This window comes from Ictalurus furcatus, chromosome 16 (assembly GCF_023375685.1).
Source record: "Ictalurus furcatus strain D&B chromosome 16, Billie_1.0, whole genome shotgun sequence".
Taxonomy (NCBI): Eukaryota; Metazoa; Chordata; class Actinopteri; order Siluriformes; family Ictaluridae; genus Ictalurus; species Ictalurus furcatus.
The window spans coordinates 100,660-127,215 of record NC_071270.1 but is presented as its reverse complement, the minus strand read 5'-3'; the positions used below and the strand labels follow the sequence as shown (position 1 = coordinate 127,215).

Sequence of the window (26,556 nt, the reverse complement as noted above, 5' to 3'; positions counted from 1 at the left end):
GTCAGCTCTACCTCAGAAACCATCTCAGCGGGTGTGTTCACTTTCCTCAGGAATAGTATTCAGATAAATGGTTACTGCTGTGTAATAATTTCTTTATAATCAATTCGGTCTCTTCTGTATTTCCAAGCATTCAATGCAGGTGCGTCCTCACAGAATGTCCATCCAGCTGGTCATATTGGAGCTTTTTCCATCCCAGTGTGTCTACTGGTTTGTAGAAAAATTCAATTCTGTGCTGTTAGGATTTGTTCTTCTGCTTCCCGGCTTTCCTAGCATAGCGAAAACTCTTCAGTGGGTTCTTCCCTCTGATATTCTTCTGCAAGCATGAGGAAAGGAGAAAGACATGATGTATATTGTGGTTAGTTATTATTAATATGTTCAACGTCTTTACTATAAGCAACACTTCACCAACCCTGGAGCTCTACCTTCCTGAAGACTTTAGCTCCAACCATAATCATGCCCACCCGACCATCTAATCATCGCCTCAAGAGGTTCTTGATCGATTCAAACAGGTGTGTTAGAGTTTGGTTGGCGATGAAATCTGCAGGAAGGTCGATCTCAAAGAACAAGGTTGATGGCCACTGCGTTAGACTGTTGCCATTAAAGTACTGTCAAACGTAGCACCAATATAACCCAAGTATTCCATAACGTTTTTGCTTAAAACGCAAAGTTAATAAATATAGTACTGTCTAAATTGCAATAGAAAAAAGCTAAATATTTTTGTACCTCAACCACTTCATGCACCAAGCTGCTCTCCCAATATTACTTAGAATCGTACTTTAAATAAATAACATTTCCTCCCCAAATAAGGAATAAACAACTGTGCATGCTGCTACAGGAAATTTTAATATTTATTAAAACAACGAAAGGTCTTGCAGTCCCTCCAGAATTTTGCAATCGTAGGAATTACCAAAAAAATGAAGCAAACTCAGCAACATTCGGAGGCAATTTTTCTAAATTTCTGCATATTTGGGCCGAGACGCGTCATGTGACATCATCACAACGAGCATTCAGTCAAAGCCCTCTTCGATTCACATGCGTCGAACGAGCACAGCTAAAAAGGTCTCATTTACCAACAAACCTGCGAGAGGCTGTGCGAAACTATTTCGTGCGAGTGCGATTTCGCCAATTCAAGTAGTTTTCCACAAGAAAACCACGTTTTGAAAAAAGACGCAGGAAAAAATCGAGCATTTTTGGCTGCAACAATCACAAAAAACCTCAGCGAGATCCTGTACGGACTGGTCGTACTATTTATCCATTTATAGTTACATTTAATGTTGCAGAAGTTAGTTCCTGAAATAAGGCATTTTCAGTCTCACCTTGAAGGCAGTTTTCATGACTCCCTTTGGGTTGGGCTTGAACTTGAGCTTCTTCTTCCGGCATGAGAAGGGGTTGACCAGATTTTTCAGCGTGGACGGAACTGAAATAGGGATTACGTGTAGGGAAATGTGTTTAAATCGAACACAAAATATCTTTATCTTCTCTAATGTTTCAATAATAACTATACAACTATAAACTATTAACATTAATGATTTCTTACTCAAGTAGTCTGGTACGTTTCTCAGGTGGGGTTTGATTATGGCAGGATGGAGGTCTTTGTCATGACGGAGCAGTTGCAGATCTCTCGGGTTGTCTTCAAAGTACATCTGGACCAAAAAAAAGCAGTTCAAAAGATGGGCTTCGCAAACTTGGATAAACTGTTGAGGAAACTTGTCTACACAAACCTGAAGCTTCTCAGAGTTGAGCAGCTCCTGCTTGATCTCCTTTATTCTGGCTTCCTTCACTGCTTGCTTGGTCACAGACCTCATCGCATCCTACAGGGAGTTAATAACTTATTTATGTTGTTCCTTACACACATTGAATAATATTAAGCCTAGTCGAAGACTCGTACATGTTAAACTGGTGGCAGAAAAACAAGTTTAAATACGTAACCGCCATACCCGACATCTGTATCTAAATCCTTCTATTTCATCCATTTTGAACCCGTATGGCTTCAGGGCGCAGTTTCTGCTGTCTACACATGAAGAACACAAATATTTAACTTCACAAAGCAGATGTTTCAAAGTGCAAAAAATTGTCTTTATCGTTTAACCTTTTGATCTTTTGTTAAAAAATAAATTCACAAAATACTCTGCTCTCATGGATATCAAACAAGTGCAAACAAAACAGGTTTATCAAAAAAAAAAGCCATCTTTGTTAAATATGTGTGCAACAATTATTGGCACCCTTTTAGTCAGTACTTTGTGCTAGCTCCCTTTGCCAAGATAACAGCTCTGAGTCTTCTCCTATAACGCCTGATGAGGTTGGAGAATACATGGCGAGGGATCTGAGAGCGCTCCTCCATACAGAACCTCTCCAGATCCTTCACATTTGGAGGTCCACGCTGGTGGACTCTCCTCTTCAGTTCACCCCACAGGTTTTCTATGGGGTTCAGGTCAGGGGACTGGGATGGTCAGGGCAGGACCTTGATTTTGTGGTCAGTAAACCATTTCTGTGTTGATTTTGATGATGTTTTGGATCATCGTCCTGCTGGAAGATCCAACCACGGTCCATTTGAATCTTTCTGGCAGAGGCAGTCAGGTTTTCATTTAATATCTGTTGATATTTGATGGAGGACATGATGCCATGTATCCTAACAAAATGTCCAGGTCCTCTGGCAGAAAAACAGCCCAAAACATTAAAGATCCGCCTCCATATTTAACCGTGGGCATGAGGTACTTTTCCATATGGCTACCTCTCTGTGTGCTCCAAAACCACCTCTGGTGTTTATTACCAAAAAGCTCTATTCTGGTTTCATCTGACCATAGAACCCGATCCCATTTGAAGTTCCAGTAGTGTCTGCAGACTGAAGACGCTCGAGTTTGTTTTTGGATGAGAGTAGAGGCTTTTTTCTTGAACCCCTTCCAAACAGCTTGTGGTGATGTCGGTGACTTCAGATTGTAGTTTTGGAGACTTTCTGACCCCAAGACAATTAAGACTAACTTCTGCAGTTCTCCAGCTGTGATCCTTGGAGATGTTTTATCCACTCGAACCGTCCTCTTCAGTGCGTTGAGACGATATAGACACACGTCCAATTCCAGGTGGATTCATAACATTTCCAGTGGACTGGAACTTCTTAATTATTGCCCTGATGGTGGAAATGGGCATTTTCAATGCTTGTGCTATTTTCTTATAGCCACGCCCCATTGTGTGAAGCTCAAGAACCTTTTGCCGCACATCACAGCTATATTCCTTGGTCTTTGGTATGAATGATTAAGGGAATTTGGCCTGTATGTTACCTCATATTTATACCCCTATGAAACAGGAAGTCATGGGTGAACAATTTCCTGTTCCTAGTCACCCAGGTGTACTAAAGAAAAGTAAAATATCATCGAGATTATACTTCAAATATATTTTTTATATTTGTGTTTTGTTTGCAATTGTTGGATATCCATGAGAGCAGAGTATTTATGTGAACTTTTTGATCAAAATGTTAGTTTTGCACAGCTGCCTTTGCTCATATTTACCAAGGGTGCCAATATTAATGGTGGGTACTGTATTTTATAAATAATAAATACAAAATTAAGTATATGCACTTTTACGCTCATTGGTTCCTGACCCTGTAGAGTCCTAAGGAGCAAGTTTATTGTTTTGTCGTGAGAGTTACCTTCTGTAAGAGCATTCTCAACCTCCTCCAGCAACGAGAGCTCTGAATGGGAGACGAACGTGAGAGCTGTGCCTTTGTTGTCTGCCCTGGCAGTCCTGCAAAACGCCACGAAACAGCAAAATATGAGCAATGCGGATCAGTACAATCAAAGGACACAAATGTATCTGAAAAGTTGACGTTCACCTGCCAACTCGGTGGATGTAGGATTCTAGAGAAGTGGGAAAATCAAAGTTGATGACATTTGCGATGTTCTGGAAGTCCACACCTCTGGACACACCATATTCTTTATCTTTGCCTCTGAAAAAAAGATCATCCAAATGTTATTTCTTTTCATGTATGTCATTTCTTGAGTTAATTTCTACTGACTTATTGGCATCTCTCAATAAAATTAGCAAATATTAATAATTTAAAAACATGTTTTTTTTTCCCCCCACAAACACAAAAAAGTTGGGGTTTTTGTTTGAAAACACTGGTTTCAAAATGATCGGCATCGGCAATTATCGACTGTAACGATAAATAGTTTGGGACGCCTGTCCTGGAAATAACAGCGCCACGTGTCGTCCAACAAGGTTTGAGTATGTCTGTCCCAAAACATCAATGATCAGCCTCCATACTTTACAATTCAATTTTATGTGTATAGCGCTTTCAACACTGGACACTGTCTCAAAGCAGCTTTACAGAAATATATAAACACAGGATAGAGATTTTAAGTGTGTGAATTTATCCCTATTGAGCGAGCCGGTGGTGAGAAAAAACTCCCTAAGATGATATGAGGAAGAAACCTTGAGAGGAACCAGACTCCGAACGGAACCCATCCTCATCTGGGTGACAATGGATAGTGTGAAAGTAAAGGGAAGTTCACACACACACTATAATGTCAGAAAACTGTATGTATATGCAATGTGAACATACTGATCATCTAGAAAAACCATACGTTTTACTCTTTGACTTCTTTTTCTTCTTCTTCTTCTTCCCACTGCTCTCGGCACTCTTGGAATCAGCAGTCGGGTTGTCAAGGCTTTGCTCGTCTGTGGCTATGATGTAATTGTAGAATCCCTGATTAAACTGTGATATGATGTGACACCTAGAGTACGAGAATAGAACTGAAGTTGAATTATGTTCAATTATTAAAGTTAATTAATAAAAACAGCACCTCTGACTACATACACATTACGAGCGCATGTACAGTTGTTGTTTGTTTACATTACAGTTTACGAACTGTTTAAATTTTGACAAAAAATTTTTTTTTAATCTGAAAAGTCTTCCAGAATTTCCATAACAATTTCCACCATGTTATTTTGAAAATAATGTGCCAAGTCTACATTCGCTGGACACAGTAATAGGAACACCAGTTCCACTTAAATCATTCACGCAATTATCCAATCAGCCAATCCAATCATGGTCCAGCAATTCAGTACATACAATTATGCACACAGAGGTCAAGAGCTTTCTGCTGTTGTAGCCCATCTGCATCAAGGTGTAGTGTCGTGTCGTGTGTTCTGATATGCTTTTCTGATCACCACAACTGTACAGAGTAGCTATATGGGTTACTGTAGCCTTCCTGTCGGCAGCTCGAACGATCAGCAGTCTGGCCATTTCCCTCTGGTCGCTCTGATCAACGAGGCAGTTCCTACAGAATTTCGCTTGATTTTTTTTTTTTGCAAAATTTGCAATGCAACTAGTTTTTTATGCTTGTTTGCGGAAAAGTACTACTTGAATTGTTTTGCACCATCTTTTGCAATGATGTTTGTTGGTAAATGAGACCTTTTAGGTGTACTGATGTTCGTTGCATGTGACCAACTTCGATGGCGGCTTTGGCTGAATGCGCCTTGTGATGACGTCACATGATGCGTCTTGGCCCAAATCCACGGAATATCTGCAGTGATTTTTACAAACTGCGAGCTCCGAATATTGCAGAGTTTGCTTGATTTTGCTTGATTTTGCATTCATTTTTGCGACTGCGAGATCCTGGAGGGACTGACAAGGCATTTCCTCCAGCAGAACTACCGCTCACCGAACGTTTTATGTTTTTCACCACATTCCGTGTAAACTCCCAGTTTCTGAAATTCTCAAATAAGCCCAAGACCAACCACCATGCCATGGTCAAGGTCACTGAGATCACAATATGATGATTCTGCATGATTTGATGTATTGCGTGCCTGCAACATGGTTGGCTGATTAGATACAGGACCAGGTGTTCCTAATAAAGTGGACAGTAAATGTATGAACACAAAATACGTTGTCCTCCTTTTTTAGTTAGCACGTTACTAGCAGACTCGCCTCGAGCGCACAGGGAGTTCAGAGTTGAGGACGCAGGAAGGAATGCTGAACTGCTCCAAGAAAAGCTTGAGCCTGTAACAGCGATCCAGACTGCCGACGAATATGAGCGTCTTGCCTCGCACCAGGCCAAGTTTGAGAAGTGTATAGATGAGGAGGAACTTGTCCTCCTCCTCACATTTCACACTGTACTGCTGCAGCTGGGACCCGTCTGGAAGCTGGGAGCCTTGTAGCTTCAGCGTCACCTACAGACACAGGGTGAGAATTAATCCGGCCAAGAACCAGGCCATATTCATTTGAATCCTACAGCAACATTCGTTATGAACCATGTTTAGAATTTAACAGTAAACCATGCCAGAGTTAAAGATAATAAAGACTAATCATACATAGTCATTTAGATTTTTCACCCTATGTTATCAGGGCTGTGTACAGGACATATGAGTGTTCAATCAGTCATAGTTGTCTGGTGGATAATTAGGTTCAGGAAGCTAACAGTCACCATTATTTTTTTCTTCTCTCGTTCAAAAACCAAAAATCAGCTTGCAGGGACGGCAGATGATCTTTCCAGAACCAGAAACACGTGAAATGCTGACAAAACCGAACCAAATAAAGTCTAACGCAAAGTCATCATATAACACTCCTGCTAGCACAACACGCTTACGGTTAAATATACGTACTGAGAGAAAATAAAGACACTAGCCATACTTGAATAATAATATATATATATATATATATATATATATATATATATATATATATATATATATGTGTGTGTGTGTGTGTGTGTGTGTGTGTGTGTATGTGTTTTACGTGCTACGTGAAGAGAAAACGCCACAGCTCATAGCCGACGAGTTGCGACTACAGACTCTCCGACTCTACGCTGCGGGGACAAGGAGTCGTCCCTACACAGAAATTTATAGACTTATTTGCGTCTGTATTAATGCGCTTAAATAGCTAACATTTTTAGTTTCCAGGCAACCAAAACATGAGAGCTTTTACTTAACCAGTAGGCTAGCTAATAAAATTTAGCTTAGTCCACCCCTGTTTATCATGCTTTTATCCTGATATAATTTTGACTTAAGTTTTGTTTTTATGGCTTGATTTATAAATGGTGAATCTTGGCTTAATTCTAATCAGTCATGTGGCAAATGTTTTGCTCCCTGGTAAAACAATCCCTCCGATACTTACAGGGTTGTGTAGAACGAGCTCCTTCAAGGCCTGAACATCGTCATTGAGTGTCGCAGACATTAAGAAAGCCTGATAGATCTTAGGCAACTGACTGTGGGGGAAAAACAATAAAGGCGTGTTTACAGACTTCATCCCGTCCGCTCTCACCTGACTTCCATTGAGCAGTGAGCAGAGAATAAGAACAAATATTCAAAGCCATGATACGTGTGAGGGCTTTCAAAAACACTCACCAAATGAGGTCCTTAAGCTCAGCCTCGAAGCCAAAAGAGAAAAGAAGGTCCGCTTCATCGATGACGAGCACATCCAGAGCGTTCAGCGCCAAGTTCTGGGCTTTGATATGGGCTTGCACCCGAGACGGAGTTCCCACCACAACATCTGGCTTTTCCATCAGAATCGGCCTACAAGGACACACAGATTTCGACCTCACCATACAAATTTATCCACAGCAATCGAGTAAAATCAGGGATTCACGTCAGCAGCAACGAGAGCTGGTGATCGACATTGACAGGAGGCGGGGCCATAGGTGTAACTTATTCCGTGGAAATGTTCTCAGCATTTTTCAATGTGTAGTATTGTAAAAAGCTTTTATATATAGAAAACCTTCTAAAATAAAGTTCCTCAGGGTGGCATCTGTAATTAAACGTCTCCTTTATGACAAACTATTGCATCCATACGACTGAGTTTCTAGCAGCATTGTTTTCCTGTGTTTCATGTTCCACTAACAGCAATCCATCCATCCACCCATTTTCCATACTGTGAATCCTACACAGGGTCATGGGGGAACCTGGAGCCTAGCCCAGGGTAACTTCCGACACAAGACAAGGGACATCCTGGACAGCATGCCAACCCATCACCAACAACCCATCCCCTATAGCAATCAGCCTACAATGCAAGTCTTTGGACTGGGGAGGAAACGCCAGAAGCACGAGAACATGCAAGCTCCGCACACACACTGTGGAGGTGTGAGATTGTGGAATATAGGATTGTAAAATGAGTCTTAATACTAGCTGTCGCTTTCATTGTCATTTCTGATTTGTATCATCGTTCAAGCTCTTTACTTCTCTTTTTAAACAGTAAACTAGAGCAACAACATTTGAAACGATTTCCAAAACATCCATCGTTCAATGACTGCCTCAAAACCCAGTAGGAATTTCAAGCCTGGCTGAATTGAAAGACAAGCTTGTGGCATGCTTGATATAAATGAATGTCTGCAGATTGACCAGGTGTCTAACTGATCACACAGGGCCCCCCCAATCAATCCAGCACTTCCCATGGCAAAGGAGCAACTGCCAGCATTGCAAAGTGAAAGAGAAAGTGATGGTTTCATGTAAATAATGAGCAAAGAAACCTCTTTGGTTTTGGTTCCTAGTTTCAGCTTCTGAAGCAGCCTGTCAAACTTGCTGTTGCTCGCTGGTGTTTTTTTTCTTTCTTTCTTTTGTGCAGCAATTTAACTTTTGCTACAACCATAAACTGATCAATTATTTCCAGATTATCAACATGGTTACCCATAATTCCCTGCTGTTCATATCTGTGGGAATCTACAGCAAGACAGATAAGGACTTTTGTTTTGTTAATTGGAATGGCACATGAAGGGAAGATGCGAGACAGACCCGTGTACTCATGTACTCAGACCCGTGTATTCATGACGTAACGATCAATGGTGAATTGTGCGTACGGGGAACCAGCACGTATTATCCCATTTCTGAGGAATAGTCAAAGGTGAGTCACCGAGTTTTTAAAAGGTTCGGTGTTTTGTTATGTACATAATGGAGCCACAATGTATATACCATTATAGGACGCTTTAATAGACTTGCGAGTCTGCTAGAAGAGCAAGATTTTAGTAATGTATGTGTGTTGGTGAGGTCTGAGTGTTACACTAGTGTAGATAATCTAGTAGGTGGGTGGTTTTGTGTTCTCTGGTTAAGCGTGCGGCCATTTTGCGCCAGCCTGGCCGATGGTTTGTGCAACATGACGCATAAATATTAGAGAACACTCAATGATTTTGTTTTTAAAAGAATTTAATTAAATAAAGAACTCAAAACAACGGTATCTCAATGAAAGATTACACAGAAGCATAGTAAAAATATGACCAAAGGTCAGATTTCAAGACCTTTATGAAAAGCCTAGACTTTGGAACGGGTTCTCAATGAGACTAATTAAAAATGTTTAGATGTACTGATTTTGCTGGACAATATCTGGATAGATAACGCCACAGTTATAATCTACAGTAACATTTAGAGGAAATTTTATTCAATTTCCTATTTTTCAGTTCTTTCGTGCTGGAAAACTACACTGCGTCCCAATTCACTTACTATCCACCCTAAATAGTGTCCAGGATTCAAATTAGTGTGTCCCGAATCGTAGTATTTTGAAATGAGCATCCCAACGGCACCCGGATGGTTTACTATTTAGATTTTCAAAGTGTGGATCCATGGACACTTTTTCAGCTAATGTTGCCCAGAATTCCTTGCGGGAGCGAGTGAGTGAGGAAGCGAGGAAGAGAGTGAGGGAGCGAGTGAGGGAGCGAGGAAGCGAGTGAGGGAGCGAGTGAGTGAGTGAGTGAGTGAGGGAGGGAGTGAGTGAGTGAGGGAGCGAGTGAGGAAGCGAGCGAGCGAGTGAATGAGGAAGCGAACGAGCGAGTGAGTGAGGAAGCGAGTGAGTGAGTGAGGAAGCGAGCAAGTGAGTGAGGAAGCGAGCAAGTGAGTGAGGAAGCGAGCAAGTGAGTGAGTGAGGAAGCGAGAGAGGGAGCGAGCGAGCGAGGGAGGGAGGAAGTGAGTGAGGGAGCGAGCGAGCGAGTGAGGAAGCGAGCGAGCGAGTGAATGAGGAAGCGAACGAGCGAGTGAGTGAGGAAGCGAGCGAGCGAGTGAGGAAGCGAGCGAGCGAGTGAGGAAGCGAGCGAGCGAGTGAGGAAGCGAGCGAGCGAGTGAGGAAGCGAGTGAGCGAGTGAGTGAGTGAGGAAGCGAGCGAGCAAGCGAGTGAGTGAGGAAGCGAGCGAGTGAGTGAGGAAGCGAGCGAGTGAGTGAGTGAGTGAGGAAGTGAGCGAGCGAGCGAGTGAGGAAGTGAGCGAGCGAGCGAGTGAGGAAGCGAGCGAACGAGCGAGTGAGGAAGCGAGCGAACGAGCGAGTGAGGAAGCGAGCGAACGAGCGAGTGAGGAAGCGAGCGAGCGAGTGAGGAAGCGAGCGAGTGAATGAGTGAGTGAGGAAGCGAGGAAGCGAGCGAGTGAGTGAGTGAGGAAGCGAGAGAGGGAGTGAGCGAGGGAGGGAGGGAGTGAGGAAGCGAGCGAGTGAGTGAGTGAGGAAGCGAGAGAGGGAGTGAGCGAGCGAGGGAGGGAGGGAGCGAGGAGTTTTCTGACGGTTTGCTTTGCAAACATGGCGGACGAGTATAACGCATTTGGAGAGGTGGAAATGAAAGGTAGGAAAATAAATCAAGGGAATGCTAAATTACGTTAATATATATAGCATAAATTATACAAGGAATAATGAAGAAAAGATGAAATGCATCGAGGGTGTTTGTTTACAGTTTGTTTACTCTTTTGCTACATACCAAAAGTATGTGCCTTTCTTTTTTTTTTATTGTACAAAAAGAGAACGTACTTTAATGCATAGTATAAGTAGGCGAATTGGGACGCAGCACAAGACAATACATTTATCAATTCTCCAGAAAAAAACGGCGCTCACCTCTGGGCTGATAACTCTGTTTTGCCCGAGATGTCGGCCACACGAACGTCTCGGACACAGTAGGTGGTGAGCTGGCGAATCATGGCCTGTACCTGCTGTCCCAGCTCTTTTGTGGGTACCAGGACTAAAGCTCGCACTGCCTGCTCTTGCAGCGTCTATCACAGAACAAAACAATATAAATCATCATTAAATCCCTCTGACCACTGCCATCTCTTACTCCACATTAAACAAACAAGGTTTTACAATCGGACAGATGGCCATGAGCTTTAGGTAGCAAATAAACAGATCACAGTAAGGATCTGAGTGTAAACATTATCATTTACAAAATACTATATGTAACATTACTGGTTTTACCTGTACTGTCAAATGTTTTGTTTAACTGGTCATGGCTCACTATGCCTGTAGTTCAGCTTAAAACCATTAGACTTTTAAAATGCAGTTATTTGATTAGTTCCAACCACCATCATGTCCGCTGAACAGATTAAACTAAAATCAACTTTTCATAGCTTTTCTTCATACGCACGTCATACATCGTACAGTGCGTTGTGACAGTCACGTATCGATCACTTAGTTACGGCTCTAAAGTGTTGCACAGCATTAAAAGAAGGTGCCTTAGCGAACAGAACCGGCGTACATGCCAGCGGAGCCAATTCATCGAGTCCTACTTTTACACAGCAGCATGTCGTTTGTCTTAACTGAATAACTGGATTTGTGTTGCCGTTGATATGAAAAGCCTGTTTTGTTTGGGTTTTTATTCATTTATTTATTTTTCATTAAATGTGTGTCTAACTGAAATAAATCGGCGACTTAAACTTAACAGCGACATCTAAAATATAAAAGTGGAGTAACTCTAACGCTCACTGGCAATTATACGATTGATATGAAGCTGATTAAATCGAGGTTTACATTAGTGAGTCTCTATATATTTTAATTGACACAAACTCAAGAGCTCTCGTAGAATACAAACATTATTCCAAACTAACAGGATTTTCATGAATGTAAGTGCTAAATGTAAGTACACGTAAGTGCTCCTACACATGATTTACAAATCAATTGGTTCGCATCCAACTTCATAAATGAGGCCCGAAACACATACGATCTGTCCTCAAACTTGACCAAAATGAGCCGGAGTACCTGGTAATCAAGATCACCGATTATGAAAGTGATGCCCTACCTGCTTAGAGGTGAGGATCCGCTGAATCAGTGGCACCGCGTAAGCAGCAGTCTTCCCCGAACCGGTCCGAGCTCTTGCCAAAATATCCTTCCCTTCGAGAGCCAGCGGAATGGCTTTTTCTTGAATGAGGGTCGGCTGGGCCCATCCAAGGTCGGCTACCGCCTGCCAACGCGTACAGAGTCATAAACACGAATGTACAAACTGAATTCATTTGCCATATTTAAAAGGACGCACTATACATTTTAATCTTAAGCATACGTGTATTGGAAATTATCCAAGATCTAACGTGAAAATAAGTTTGTTTGTTTTTTACCCCTCTTCAGCAGAGTTCATCAATTAGATCTAAATATGGACCCACATATTTCAGAGAATCAAACTGAGCACTCAAAAAATGCAGTAGAAGAACCCAATCAATGTATACATTTAAAAAAACAACAAAAAAAAACAACAAAAAAAACACTACAGCTTCTGTTGTAGATTCTTGCAACCAGTCACATGCATTTCACGGCTCCAGGCCGCGCCTAAAATGGATTTGCGACCAAAAATATTCATATTTTTGCTGAGATCACCACTTGTGATAATATCAATTTAAACATTATTATTTAAAAATTGGCACGTAATGTCTTTTTGACTTGCGTGTTGTGAGGCGTAGCCTATCACATCATTTATTGTGTTGATGCTGCACATGGAGGCTTCAGTGGGGGGGGGGGGGACACCTCAATTTCACCGAGTTCAAATTCATCAAGTGCGCCAAAATACGCACCGGGAAAGTGAGGATCAGATTCCGTGTCAGAAAAACATGTCAAAACTAAAAAATACCAGATTTTTCAAGAATCTCAAAAACAAACAAGCTGGTGGATGATGTACTGCAGTTGTTGTGCCTGCTATCCAGTTCGATAGCTGTGTTAAAGATTAACGTCACTTTGTACAACCTTCAGATTGCATTTTTAAATAAATATGCTATAAGCTATTATAGTGATTTATTTTTAGAGTAACTCTGTAATAGGCAATCCAGCAGCTCGTTCTGAGCGCTCTTAGATGTACCTTTTTGATACAGCAGGTGTGTGTGTGTTTCCTATAACGAGTGAGATGCACACAGAAGAGCTAATATCATTAACTAGGGTTGTCAGGTTTCAGCAACATTTCCAGCCCAAATACATCTCAAAAACCCCACAAAAGACCTGAAATTAGTCCCAAAAAAAATCCAGGCACTGGAAAAGGGAGACATGTTTTCTTTGCATGGGAAACGAGGTCAACATTCTGATCTATGTACATTATTCACTCCATAATCCCCCTGTTCTCTCCCAAACTGTCCTGTCCTCAGCTGCTCCTTCAGGCATGGGGCAGCATAATACCTGCCCAGTGGGCCTCTATTGGCACTTCCTGAAAGCTGACAAAATCAATGGAACATCTTGTATCTTTCAAATAGCAACTATTTTTTCTTATCACTCAAAAGAGGCAATTAGTATTTCAGTGGAATTTAAAATGTATGGAGTTGTGAATGAGGACTTTACGAAGATTTGGTAAACAGTTGACATAAACAGTGACGTTCTCCCCCACCTGCACCTTACGACGAGACTGAAGTGGTTTTCACACTGGGCATGTTTACCACAGTCTGAACCTGAGAGCGATTGTTCCCGGCGCCCACCACAGTTGTTGGTCTGGATTCAGACTCGCTTTATTCTATCAAGCCCCGGTGCATTTGCGTTCATCTTACATCGTCACAAACACACACGGAGAACACATGAACCAGAGTACGTGTTGCACTCGCATTCACAGGAATCGCACCACGGTTCCAGTGCAACCGAACTCAGAGCACGTCCTACAGGTCGTCTCGGGTTCCATACCGCGGTCCGCATGACAGCTTTCACATTACCAATATTTCATGCATACCGTGCTCTGTTTCGGACTGAACTGCCAGTGTAAAACCCCCCTGGGGTCTGATCAAGGTGAAATTTGAAAGAAAGATTAAGACCTTGGACGTCTGATCAGAAGGTTGTGAGTTCAAACCCCAGCACCACCAAGCTGGCACTGCTGGGCCCTCGAGCAAGGCCCGTAACCCTCACTTGCACAGTTGTATAAATGAGAAAAATATAAGTCATTCTGGCTATAAGGGCTATATGCCGAATGCCAGAAATGTAATAGGGTAATGAGGCTTGAGTTACGTCACAAACGTGGCGGTCGTCAGCCAATCAGTTTTCAGCAAGCATTTAGCAACCATCACAAAACTTTATAAATATGTTAATCTCTGGTCTCTTTATGTTATTTACTGAGTCCCTACTGGTAAAGGGTCTTAGGGCTCACAGGTCGCTTGTTTATTTATTTATTTACACATTAACCAAACCCTCTATCATACTTTTACATCAGTCACATAGTTCTAAATATCGGAAATGTCAGTAGTCGCACAGTTTGAAGCAGGATCAGTGATTCAACACACAGTCGAATTAAAGACATGTTAGAGGACTTGTTTCGGTAATAAGGAAACATCTGGAACTCACCAGGTGGCGGCGTGTGAACGAGCACGCAGCTAGCTAGCAACTAGCTAGCAGTCCCGATTAACGTATTAACGATTTCTAACGGCTAACGAGAAATCGTTAATACGTTACGGCTAACCAGTTCTAACGACTGGTTATTTTGTTTATGGCGTTGTTTGGGCTGTTACAGTTTTAGTTACGATAAAGGTACCTTTAAAAGACGGTCGTCCAAACCCATCTCGTGAAACTGAACGCTTCGGGGATCCATGTTTCCCCCCAACGTGATAAAACTGGAGCATGCGCAGACCGATGCTCGCGGGACGGTCGCGAAGATTTGACGTAACGCCGTAAACGCAGACGTCGCTGCGCTCATGAGGAGAAAAGTTTGGGAACCCCTGTGCTAGACGAATGGGTCAGAGCATGTCCCGTGATTAGTACCTACCAAAAGTGGTCCAAAGAAGGACAACCGGGCTACCCCGTCTGGTCCGAGCCCACAGAAGAGCTACTGGAGCACAAATTGCTGAAAAAGTTAATGCTGGCTATGATAGAAAGGTGTCAGAACACACACTGCATCACAGCTTGCTGCGTAACCACAGAACAATCAGTACCCATGCTGACCACCGAAAGCACCTACAATGCACACCACATATTTAGAGGTCTTGTGGAGTCCATGTCTTGACAGGTCAGAGCTGTTCTGGATGTAGGTAGTAGTCACATTAGAACCACATTTGGTATTCCCAAATGGCAGCTGCTCCTTTTTGAACATGACAAAGAGTTCAAGGTATTGACTTGACCTCCAAATTCCCCATCGAGCATCTGTGGGATGTGCTGGATAAATAAGTCCGATCCATGGAGGACCCCAACTCTCAACTTACAGGACCTAAAGGTTCTGCTGCTAATATCTTGATACCACAGCCAGATACCAAAGCACACCTTCAGAGATCTTGTGGAGTCCATACCTCGACGGGTCTGAGCTGTTTTAGCGACACAAGTGGGACCTACACAATATTAGGCATGTGGTAAATGCTGCACTTGTATAGCGCTTTTATCCAAAGCTCTTTACACTGTGTCTCATTCACCCATTCACACACCAATGGTAGCAGAGCTGCCATGCAAGGCGCTAACTTGCCATCGGGAGCAACTTGGGGTTCAGTGTCTTGCCCAAGGACACTTCAGCATGTGGAGTCATCCGGGCCGGGAATCGAACCACCAACCCTACGATTAGTGAACAATCCGCTCTACCACCTGCGCCGCCCAGGTTTTAGTGTGGGTGATCGGTGTATATACAAGTTTGAGATCACTCAACAAACAGAGTGAATATGTTTGTAACACCGATTACACAGTTCACTTTTTTGAAGAGGAAAATAGAGCTGTTTGTGAATGTTAAAACATCTGCAAAGTTTCAAAAATCAAAGCTCACGACAAACAGAGTTATAGACTCCCAAAAGATGGAACCGATCCTGAACAGCTGAAACGAGTCGTTAATAAAATTCAGACTCACTTCCTGTACAAACCTACGTAGGTATGTAACAAAAGGTTCCGCCTCTGGTCGTCATCGGCTGCTCACAAACAGACGGAGCTGCAACTCACTACGGAAGTGGGCGCTTCCTTTTCAACACACGCTGACATCGGTAGACCAATCACAACAGACTGGGGTAGCTGACCAATCAGAGCAGAGTATGCTCTCTGAAAAAAATGAGTCGTTTGTCCATCCATCCATCTTCAACCGCTTACTCCTTTTCAGGGTCGCGGGGGAACCTGGAGCCTATCCCAGGAAGCATTGGGCACAAGGCGTGGTACACCCTGGACAGGGTGCCAGTCCATCGCAGGGCACAGAGTCGTTTGTGAAACTGAAGAAAAAAAGGTAATGCTGCAGTTTAAATTATGAGCACATTAAAGTGTTTTTTGACCTCGGATGCGTGTAAATCTATTGTATGAGAGCTTTAAAGTAAAATTAGCCACGTTTCAAAACCATAATAGGCGCGCTTTAATGAGTAGCCCATAACTGTTGTATCCTGTTGTCGCCACTAGGGGTGGTGATGCGTCTAAACCGTGATACTCTTCACAGTTCAAGCCAAGAAGAAGTAGAAGAAAAAGAAGACGACAATAGCGAGAAATTACTATAAATATAAATATATATTTATAGGATTGAGGTGAGTTTCTGTATTAAATTAATTAGTAATTTTATAACATTTATCACAAAGAGCATGAGTAAACGTCAGCGAATGTAGGTCCTGTTGAGTCGCTAGTCAGCTAAATAAAGTAAAGTGCTTTAATAAATCCCTTTCGGTGCACTAGCTAACCAGCTCGCAGCTAGCATGAACACTAAGCATTAGCGATCATCTGAGGCTGCATTAGAATAAGCAGCACACGTACATGTTTTATATTCCAGGTGAAACTGATGCATTGTAAACGTCGTGGCTCGTGTTTAGTCTTGCTGTCACCCCTCCCCCATACTAATCCTCCTTACTATCTACATAGACAACCACAACTGGTTCTCTTTAACCAAGTTAGTTAGGAAAAGTTGGTACTTTTAAGTCAAGGTGTCTCGTTATTGATCCTGAAAGACATTTTCACTACTGATCTCAGATGTATAACAAAACATCCAGTCTTCTTTTACTACTGCCGGACATTCAAGATGTGGCCTGGGTGACTAAAAAGCTTTAATGAATGAAAGTATGTCTTCTCAGATGAGGCAGCGAGTCTTCACTGGGGTTGTGACGCAGCTGCAGGACCGCCATGGGACCGTCGACCGGGACGTACGCTTTGCGATGAGGTCCGTCTCAATCTCGAAATGCACTGATCGAAGGCATCGTTGCGATGTAGTTGCGTGTTCACGCTGAACGTTCTGTTTCTGTAGTGCTGTAGTAGGAAGAGCGCCCTTGGTCGGCGAGAAAGTGCTGGTGAAGGCGGTGCAGGATCCTTCGCAGTCTGTCAAGTGGACAGCACAAAGAGTGCAGGTGCTCAATGGCCAGGTAAGCCGTCAAGGCATCGTTGTACCGTTTGCTTCCAATTTTCCACTTGATTACGAAGTCAATTCGATTGAATCTTTCCCGCATTCTCCGATAAGCCGTTTAAGTCTCCTCCGCCGCTGCTACACTCCACGACACCAAACCTGGCGCCGGGCATTTTGGGAAACAAGCGTCAACCACTGCTGAAGTCTCCTAAAATACCACCGCTGATTCCTGGCATGCAGCCGAATCCAGGTTGACTACACCAGCGTACTGCTAAAACAGCCATGTTATATATACAGTTCTTATATGCAGTGTACAGTTTTTATGTAAACATGTCGTCATATACATACTGATTTTATTCTCAGGTGGCATGCTCCAGATACCCCACCATCAGAAGCTGCCATGGGCTGCTCCCTGGGGTGGGGGAAGCAGGAAGAGGCACAACGAGGTTGTGGCTGGTCGGAGAGGCCGACACTGGTGAGTGTTGGTGAATAGTAACTAGAGATCGACCGATTGATCTGTTCTGCTGATTAATCAATGCTGATAATCGATCGGTTATCGGCAGAAATCCACGCCGATAATTTTTCCTGGTTGAGAAGGGTTTGCTTGCATTACTGTCTAATACGAGTGCGGCTTCTAGAGGCGAAATAAAAACTATCGCTGACAAATTTTGTTGTGTTATTTGAAGTGTTTGTCTAAATTCATTTTGGATATCTCTATTCTTATTAGTGATTTGAAGTGTTATTTTTTGGTTCAGTTTGGATGTACCAAGGTACCGCACGACCAATATCGGTAAAATCCACTATGGGTCAACCTCTAATAGTAACAAATTAGAAATTGCTGTTACTGTAGTTATATTTTGATGAATTTCCCAGGACTCCTTCGTTACACACTGCACTGTTAACACTATTTTTGTCTTTTGAAGGACACTAATTTCCTTAAAGGCTAATACTTTATCTTTTCACATATTTTATACCACTGACAGGTTGTGTGTTCTCTCAGCATGCAGTCAGAAACCTGACAAAAAAACAACAACTGTTCTCTTCATCTCACTGTTTATTGCTCGATATAGGGAGGAAGCCGGTGGCTCTTGGGGAGGGGACAATGCGCACCAGAAGAGACGGCGATGGAAAGCCCCGTCTGAGGAGGAAACCTCCAAAAAGAGCACCTCTCAAACCAGCACGAGCTCTCCTCTCTTCTCCTTTTTCCCACGAGACAGGTGGGTCTGCTTGCAGCAAAACAGTACAAGGTTGATTAAAGGACGCGGTATCACAGTATCCTTTCGTTTCCCTTTTTCAGTCAGGCCTGTGATAATCTGGAGCTGCAGCGGCGCTACCCACACCTCCACGTACCCCTGTCTCTCTTTCATGTGCAGCTTTGCTGGCCTGAGAGCTTCCCACCTAGCCAGCCACTTCCTCTCGCAGGGCCATGTCACTTCCACGTAGGCCCACAACAACCTAAGATAGAAGCGGCTCCATCTCCAGACTCCACAGAGAACTCCAGCTTCTCTGTTAAGGTAACGTAATGAGGATTCACAGGTCTCCAGGTTGTCCATCTAAAGCCAGGATGTTTACACTGTAGGATGTTTGTTTTTTTGTATAAGAGTGTATAAGAACTCTTTGGTCGTGAGTTGAAATGACCAGTCTTACATATGATGTGACTTGTTCAGTGTTGGGTCACTTAGTGCCATTACAAACATTTTTTCCCAACAAAAAATGGGGTCAGTCCATCTCAAGTGGTCCAGTAATTGGAAAGTTGGTTGCTTGACCATTTTCAGTGTTTCTAATATTTTTGAGTGATTGCCTCTATGTATTGGCATTGCAAAAACCCCCAGTTTTTAAAAATTATGTTATTTTACTTGTTTTAACTACGACGGCCATCTTTGTGTCATGACACACAACAAGTTTTGGTTATACAGCTGTGTACGGAAGCCTCAATATCTCGGCTCAGGATGCACCTAGCTCCTTGGAACAAAAACTCGTCTCTAGAGCACATTACAAGGTACATGGTCATACATTTAGCACATTCTTGGTCCTTTGAGTTAGAACTTAAGTCTAAATGTAATGCTAAAGATTGCTCACAGTTTCACTTTTATGGCCAATTTATAATGAGAAGGGTTCGAGTCTCGGTCTTAATTTTTTAGGGGGTTCCTGGGTAAGTGTAGTGTGCATGCAGAACATTTCAGGTTTGAGATTTCTATTTTTCAGCGTCCGCTCAAACCATCACAGTGTAAAACGGGTTATAATCAGGATAAAGAATATGTCACCAAAATACTGCTAAATATTCTTGCCTAGTCATTTACAGTAAATGCGTTCCCATTGCCCTTGCAGGTGCTGTTACTGTCCATGCCTGGCATTGAGGACTTCTACGCTCAGTGTTGTAACTATGCAGAGAACAGGAATGGACGTGGAGATGTGGTCCATCCTACAACACTGTTCAAGGTTAGCACATTCCGTCCTGTCTTATTTTTCATCTTGTGAGGTCCCTTGATTCAATTTTTAAAAAAATATATACAGTATTGTAGTTTTGATTGTTTTATCACTTGTCATATAATTTGAATCACATTATTGCCAGAGAGGAAATTCTTACATACGAGCAAACGCGTACATTTTAGAAATACACATATGGTAAACAAGAGATGGCCATAACTGAGCGCACATAAGGTTGTCAAAATGTATATTGAGGTGAGTGCAGGTAGGACAGTTGGACCCTGTCTGTCCTTGAGACTGGACTTTTGCACTGAAGTCTGCATTGTGTCCCTGGGTGCGTCTCAGTCGGCTCCCTAGTTCAGTAGTCAGCTCTGATCGAGGAGTCGGCCATTTTCAGGGTTGTCTCGAGTGCAATGGAACGTTCGCACCATGAAGAAATTCCCCACAATGCATTGCAAAACCCAGGGAGCGTGAGGGGAAAAAAAAGAAAAAAATGCAGACAAACGAACTCTCATCCAACTTTGTCTACAAATGTAAGTAGCTTGGTATCTTGATTTTAACATTATTTGACGTTCTAAATACAGTTTGTTTGAGCGTAACGACTTTTAAGAGCTTAATGATTTTTTTTAATCCACTAGCTTGCCTATGATCCTGCTTGAAGTACCACGACAGAAACGTGTGATTAAGCTAACAGATTTCAATGATGACGTATTAAACTGAAATATTTTGTACGTTTGGGTTTTTACAGTGGTGACATTTTACAACGCGAGGGTTAGGGTTAGTCACCGGAAATCGAGTCATCAGTCTCCCCACATGTAGCGAGCCGGGATCCTTACCAGAACTCGAACTTATGTACACGATATACCGAGTCATGACCTAGGGAGCTGAGGACTTGTATTATATCCTGTTGTATTATTTGCCAGAAAGTTTGGTGTTGTTTTTTAATTTAATTTCTTCATTCATCTTCATCAGTAAGTGCTTTATTCTGCGCAAGGTCGCGGTGTCTTGGACCCCATTCAGCACCACAGACAAAATAATGCTGTCGAACGTTTTTGCACTAAATCGTAATTGGGACCTCTTTGTTTCACCATTTGTCATTCTGTATTAGTTTCTATTACTGGACAAAGCAGGAGAGCTGCAGCTCCCTGGAGGTTCATGGTCCAAAGAGGATGGGTCCAATCCATCCAAAGACAGCACCACCATCATACGTACTGCAGTACGCTACGTGACTGAGCAGACGGCTCTGGACCTTTCAGCGTGTACACAATGGTCAGTAAATACAGTATGTACTGTATACACCATTTCCCATCGTCATGATCCGGCATGTTTGGGCATGTTCTGCGTCCGAGTAGACAAGATGATGTTCTATATGTATGATTTATACATACTCATCACAGAATCCATCTTGTTAACCGTGTCTTCCTTTTTCAAGGCGTAAAATGACAGAGCTGAGATTACTTTCCGGGGATAAAATGGAAACGGTCGTCATCTTGATGCCAGATGTGTGGAATCTAGTGCCGACAGCAGAAGAATGGGCCAAGTTACAGGAAGAGCGAGGGGTTAGGACACTCACATTCCTGCTTGTTAATCACATCTGAAAACACCAGCAAAATTTCTTATGCATATATTGAATATTGTTTGTCTTTTGTTTTTTGTTTTTTTACCAGGAGTCTCCTCTCCCTGATGTGCCCTCGCTCGTAGTCCAACCCACTGCAGGGTTCACACTGTCTGCAGTTTCTCTAACAGCTTTATTAGAGCCACAGATGTCACAGAGCAGAGACGCGTTTGAGGTCTGCATCCATACCTCAGCCATAAAAACACGCAGCCAATCACGCTCGTGTTTAGCAAAATCTCCAGCAACATCATGATTTTTCCACTTCTTTAACAATGCCGGTATAATCTGTCAGATCAAAGCTAGGAAATTTATATTTCCTGTTTTGGGCATTTTAAATAAATAAATAAATAAACAAATAAATAAGAACTTGCACAAACATGAAACAGTGGAATGTAGAGATCTGGTTCTTGTTCATTTTCCACCAAATTCAGAGACAAACGGTAACCGTGACAACAAAGAAAAGGAAATTAAATCATACCTTGCTTTTGACAGTACAAACAACACCAATGAACAGACTGTGTCTGTGGGCTTATCTCTGTGTGTGTCTGTCTGTCTGACTGTCTCCCTATATATATGTGTGTGTGTGTCCATATCTGTGTGTCATTGTGCATCTCTCTGTATGTGTGTGAGTTCCTCATTGTGTGTCTGTTTGTGTGTGTGTATGGTGTTGCACATTATGTTGTGTGGTTTATGTAAACCCTGTACAGTTCCTGTTGTTGACTTACGATCCAGGACATTTGCTTAATTAAAGTGTTTAAAGTGTTTTTTTTTTGTTTTTTTTTGTTTTGTTTTTTTTACAGCTGAGTGTGTGTGTTTGTGCGTGTGTATGTCTGTGTGGTATTAGGTGGGTTTGGTGAGCGAGCTCTTCAGCGAGATGCTCCAGAGGGATTTTGGTCTGCAGCTGTACCACTCCCTCTGCAGCCTGCCTCAGACTCCGACTGCGACTCTTCCTGACTCTGAAATCCAGGCGGCAGACAGCAGCGCTTCTCTGGTAACCACATCTGGTCTGAACTGGTTTAAATAATATGCTTTGTATTTCAAATGGTAATACGTTGCAATTTTCATACCCCCCCCCCTTTAATTCTCTCCATCAGGATGATGAGGCAAAAAGGATGAGTAAGGACATGAGAAAGAAAGGAGCAAGTGATGCCAAGAAAACAACAAACAAAGAAGGGGAGGAAGAGGAAGAGACCAAAATGGAGGATGATCAGGAACCGAGTGAACACCAGGCAGAGAATCAGGAAGAGGCTGATAGCCACACAGAGGTTGAAGAAGCAGTGACTGTTGATGACAGTCAGTCACTCAAAGACATAGTAAGAGCAAATATACTTACATGATATTACATTTTTGTTATTTTTCCTGAAATGGAACCTTATCAGTGATCAGTTACATCTTAGGAGTAGAAATATAGTATGTCATGTTTAAACAAAGGAGTAAAACTTGACCAGGTGTGCTGAAATTAATCAACGACAGGGTGTTGTGAAGCAGAGTTACTGTTACCATCCCCACAGTTGATTATTGTTCTTGTACTGCATGTCCTAAGGTGTTTTATTCCTCTGACATCACAGAAATTTGCCAACTTTTACTAATTAAAGTACTTTTATCCATTTATGGCTATATGGAATGTTGTGGAATATTCCCAAAACAGCTATAAACAGTTCTCACCAGCATCTTTTTTTTCCCACCTGCTTGAGGTTAGTAAGACAGAAGACCCATTAACTGTTACAAAGCACTGACACTGGAGACTCCTTCCAAAAATGTGATTGCAGAAATGAGCGCAAAATGGAAGGAAAGCCACAATATTTGCAGGAGTTTGCGATTTTTTTGAAAATTCTGAAGAATTTTTTTCCTGCAGGTTTGGGCCGAGACACGTTCAGCCAAAGCCCCCTTCGATTCACGTGCGTCGAACATGAGTACAGCTAAAAGGTCCTGTGAAGGACCGTGCAAAACAATTTGGCTGAATTGCAATTTTGCCAATTCAAGTAGTTTCTGCAAAAGAGCACACAAAACTGCTGCAAAATCGAGCATTTCTGTCCGGAACAGTCATTTAAATAAAAATAAAAAAAACTCCCTTAAATCCTGTACGAACTGAATAATGCACTTTGCTTACATTTTTCAATTTAAGCTATATTTCTGCCCATAGGACCCTTTTGACAATTGTTTCCAACCCCTTATTATTACATAAACTCGATTTCCTTTGCAGTAGTAAATGATTCAGTGTTTCTCTTTTTGAATTGACTCTCTCTAAAGGAGCTTCCCCGTAGGGTCCTTTTGTCCTGGGTGTTTTTCGACAGGCAGCTCTCTGGCTCCCTGAGAGAAGAGGACGTTCAGAACATCCTGCTCTCCCTCGGGCTCTACCTCACTACTGCTCAGGTATCTTTCAGTTAAAAATGATGGAAAGGAAGGATTTGAATTGTTATTTGTAAACAAACAAAAAAAAAAAACTATTCAGCTTTTTTTTTTTTTTATAAATGTATTTCTCAGGCACAGGATCTGGCCAGAAAGATGTCAGTGGACGGGAAGTGCATGTACCGTAAGCTGTGTTCTCGCTGGACCGACGCAGACGAGGTGGCTTGTGACCTCAGTGCCGAGGGTATGACGAAATGACCTACAACTCCACCCAAGCGCAGTGCTTTTGAGAATACATTCTTCATCGTGTTTTGCATCGCCATTTCTGTTGTCAGGAAATAAATCCCTGTTGCCGGGTGTGCCTCGTAAGGAGAAGGGCTCTTCCCGCCGCTCATCCAGCAACGCTAACCCAGATGTGGTAAACTACAAAGGCACCGTTCTGAACATCCCCAACCTGCTGCAGCGTCTCGAGAGCAGCAGAGCAGCACAGCACGAGATGGAGAAACGGCTCGCTGACCTGCAGGCAACGCTCGGTACGGCAGGGAAACGAGGTCACTCCTTCTCCACACGGTTCAGTGCTAGAGTTGATGCGGTGGTGTATGTGAGGGGGGGGGGGGGGGAAACCCTTAGCACTTCATTTCTCAATATATTTGTAAAAGTGAAAATTGTGAAAACTCATTTTAAACAATCCGCCAGTGCAGTAGGGAATACCGGTGAGGAAAAACATGGAAACTAAGTTCCTTACTAAACTTCCTGATGGATTCCTGGTCTAAGCGTTGTGTGCGTATACCACCACCTAGTGTGTGCCATACATTTGCTTTTTTTTGTTGTTTTACAATATTTACACCCCTACTGTGTAGCCAAATGCCACATTTTAAACTTTCATCAGAGTTAATAACTAATAACAAATGTTTATCATTCTGCACAATTGTTTTTGTCCATGTTTTTAAATGAATTATTTGCTAATAGTACAACACCTTTTGTTGTAATACGACAGAAGAGAAAAGCAAAAAAAGGTTTGTAGGATTTCCATGTTTAGATGAATTAAGTGGTAAGGAATCATGGATTTCAGTTTGTGCATGTTTGTGTATTTCAGAGGCAGCCAAGGCGAAGCCGGTCTCCGATGAACAGGAGCAGATGAAGAGCAGGTTAGAGAAAGTCGAAGCACTCAACAAAACCTACGAGAAGAATCTAAAAGAGAACGCCGGCCACATGCTCACCGTCATCGAGAAGATGCAGAAAATGGTGGATCAGGTAAAGACCGGAAATTTAGCTTCCTTCCATTCGTGTCACATTTTTGAAACGGAGATCCTTACTTCAGGTTTTTGCTTTTTCCAGACGACAAGCCTTACAAGGACAAAGGACGTGAAAGGAGACTAAGAGTAAGTTTCTACAAATGGCAAAGTCAACAGGGGCATTTTAAAAACCTCGAAACCAATTTATTTTTCACCTCTTTTAAACCTCGTTTGGGATATGAACTGAGTTGTACATTTTTATTTTCAAAACCTCAAAATGCTCAGCTTGGCATTAAAGTGGCACACGTGGCAAAAGTCTGATTTTGTTTTAAAAAGAAAAACAAACTGAAATCATGTTTGAGTAGCATCTTAGAGCCTGCACAGATGCATTAATCTGGCAAAGTTAATGCCTTTATATTTACTGTATTATTGTTTGCTTTATTTTGTCTAATCCCATAAGTAGGAGAATTATATTAAAAATGTTGACTTTTGGTTTTTTTTTTTTTCAAGTTCTGGTCCACTGAATTGCTGTATGTATATTTGCCAATCAGTGTAAGGGTCCCTTGTTGCAGATTTATTAAATTTTTTTGTTCTCTGTTTTCAGACAGTTTAAACTAATGCTCCCAATAAGGGATCACTGTTGTTGTCAGGAATTGCTCAGACTGCTGCAATAACAGAAATCTAAAGAAAAAGTAATAATCCTGACCCTGATTTGCCACTTGCCTGGGGTGGCTATAACGTGGCTTGACTTTTTTTTCCCCTTAATTTATGAGTCACTCAATTCAACTATTGTCTGTCACGTTTTCAGTTCTTGTTTGCACTCCTATGATCCAACAATAAAAAATGCCATCATGATTAAAAACCTGTTTCAAATGAATGCGCTCTATTATTTCACTATACAAAGAGTCGACTCGTACACCTGGTTAGAAAATATAAATGTTAAAGTGCCACGGCATTTAAATCCGTCATATAGAGAAAGGTGCACTCAGGGAAGTGTAAGAAACAAAATCACAAGTGCCACAAACAAAATATTGCATATGAAAATATTATTATTATTAGTAGTAGTAGTAGTAGTAGTAGTAGTAGTAGTTATCTTCAGTAATCACTTTATTCTGGTCATGGATCTGGAGTGTATCCTGGGAATGCTGGCTGTGAGGCAGGAATATCGTGGGTGGAACACCAGTGCATTGCAGGATACCATGCACACACATTCTGCTGTATGTTTTTGGGAGGTTGGAGGAAACCGGGCAGCCACAGGGAGAACAGGCAGTAACCAGAGCTCAGGATTGAACAGGGATCCTAGAGCAGTGATGTGGCAACACTACCCAAGGTGCCACTGTGCTACCCTAATGTATTTATTCATTTATGTATTCTTCATTTATATTATATTTTCATTTACAGCCCCCCCCCCCCCCCCCAGAATCTAGTTGACACTTGGTTGTATGCTTATATAGATTTATGAAACATTGAAGTCTCTCAGAAACTATTTTAGATAACCCAACAAATCTTGACATGCTTTACCCTTACAGAAAGCTCACGTG

General features: G+C 42.2%; 2 protein-coding genes across 4 annotated transcripts; one reads left to right on the top strand and one right to left on the bottom strand.

The window, feature by feature from the left end:
• Positions 1-176: 176 nt before the first annotated feature.
• Positions 177-14,753, bottom strand: ddx56 (DEAD (Asp-Glu-Ala-Asp) box helicase 56). Its single transcript, XM_053645119.1, has 14 exons — positions 14,645-14,753; positions 11,960-12,121; positions 10,786-10,940; positions 7,339-7,506; positions 7,109-7,199; positions 5,924-6,165; positions 4,578-4,727; positions 3,827-3,940; positions 3,644-3,738; positions 1,938-2,011; positions 1,722-1,811; positions 1,538-1,643; positions 1,317-1,417; positions 177-313 (listed from the first exon to the last, which is right to left on the bottom strand). The coding sequence occupies exons 1-14, from the start codon at positions 14,699-14,701 to the stop codon at positions 236-238; spliced, it is 1,683 nt and encodes a 560-aa protein (XP_053501094.1). The 5' UTR covers positions 14,702-14,753; the 3' UTR covers positions 177-235.
• On the top strand, positions 8,739-25,881 carry ccar2 (cell cycle and apoptosis regulator 2). 3 transcript variants are annotated; one of them, XM_053645116.1, is made up of 20 exons: positions 8,739-8,827; positions 16,178-16,297; positions 16,465-16,586; positions 17,124-17,209; positions 17,294-17,408; positions 17,504-17,639; positions 17,753-17,864; positions 18,460-18,606; positions 18,687-18,903; positions 19,718-19,828; positions 20,925-21,085; positions 21,249-21,375; positions 21,484-21,606; positions 22,276-22,422; positions 22,526-22,744; positions 23,682-23,804; positions 23,916-24,024; positions 24,116-24,313; positions 24,877-25,034; positions 25,119-25,881. In XM_053645116.1, exons 4-20 carry the CDS (start codon positions 17,124-17,126, stop codon positions 25,158-25,160), a joined length of 2,331 nt encoding a protein of 776 aa, XP_053501091.1. In that variant the 5' UTR covers positions 8,739-8,827; positions 16,178-16,297; positions 16,465-16,586; the 3' UTR covers positions 25,161-25,881. The 3 variants fall into 3 exon arrangements, with proteins under 3 accessions (XP_053501091.1, XP_053501093.1, XP_053501090.1); XM_053645118.1 differs by lacking the exon at positions 8,739-8,827 and having other exon boundaries at positions 16,102-16,297; XM_053645115.1 differs by lacking the exons at positions 8,739-8,827; positions 16,178-16,297; positions 16,465-16,586 and having other exon boundaries at positions 17,112-17,209.
• The last annotated feature ends 675 nt before the right edge of the window (positions 25,882-26,556 follow it).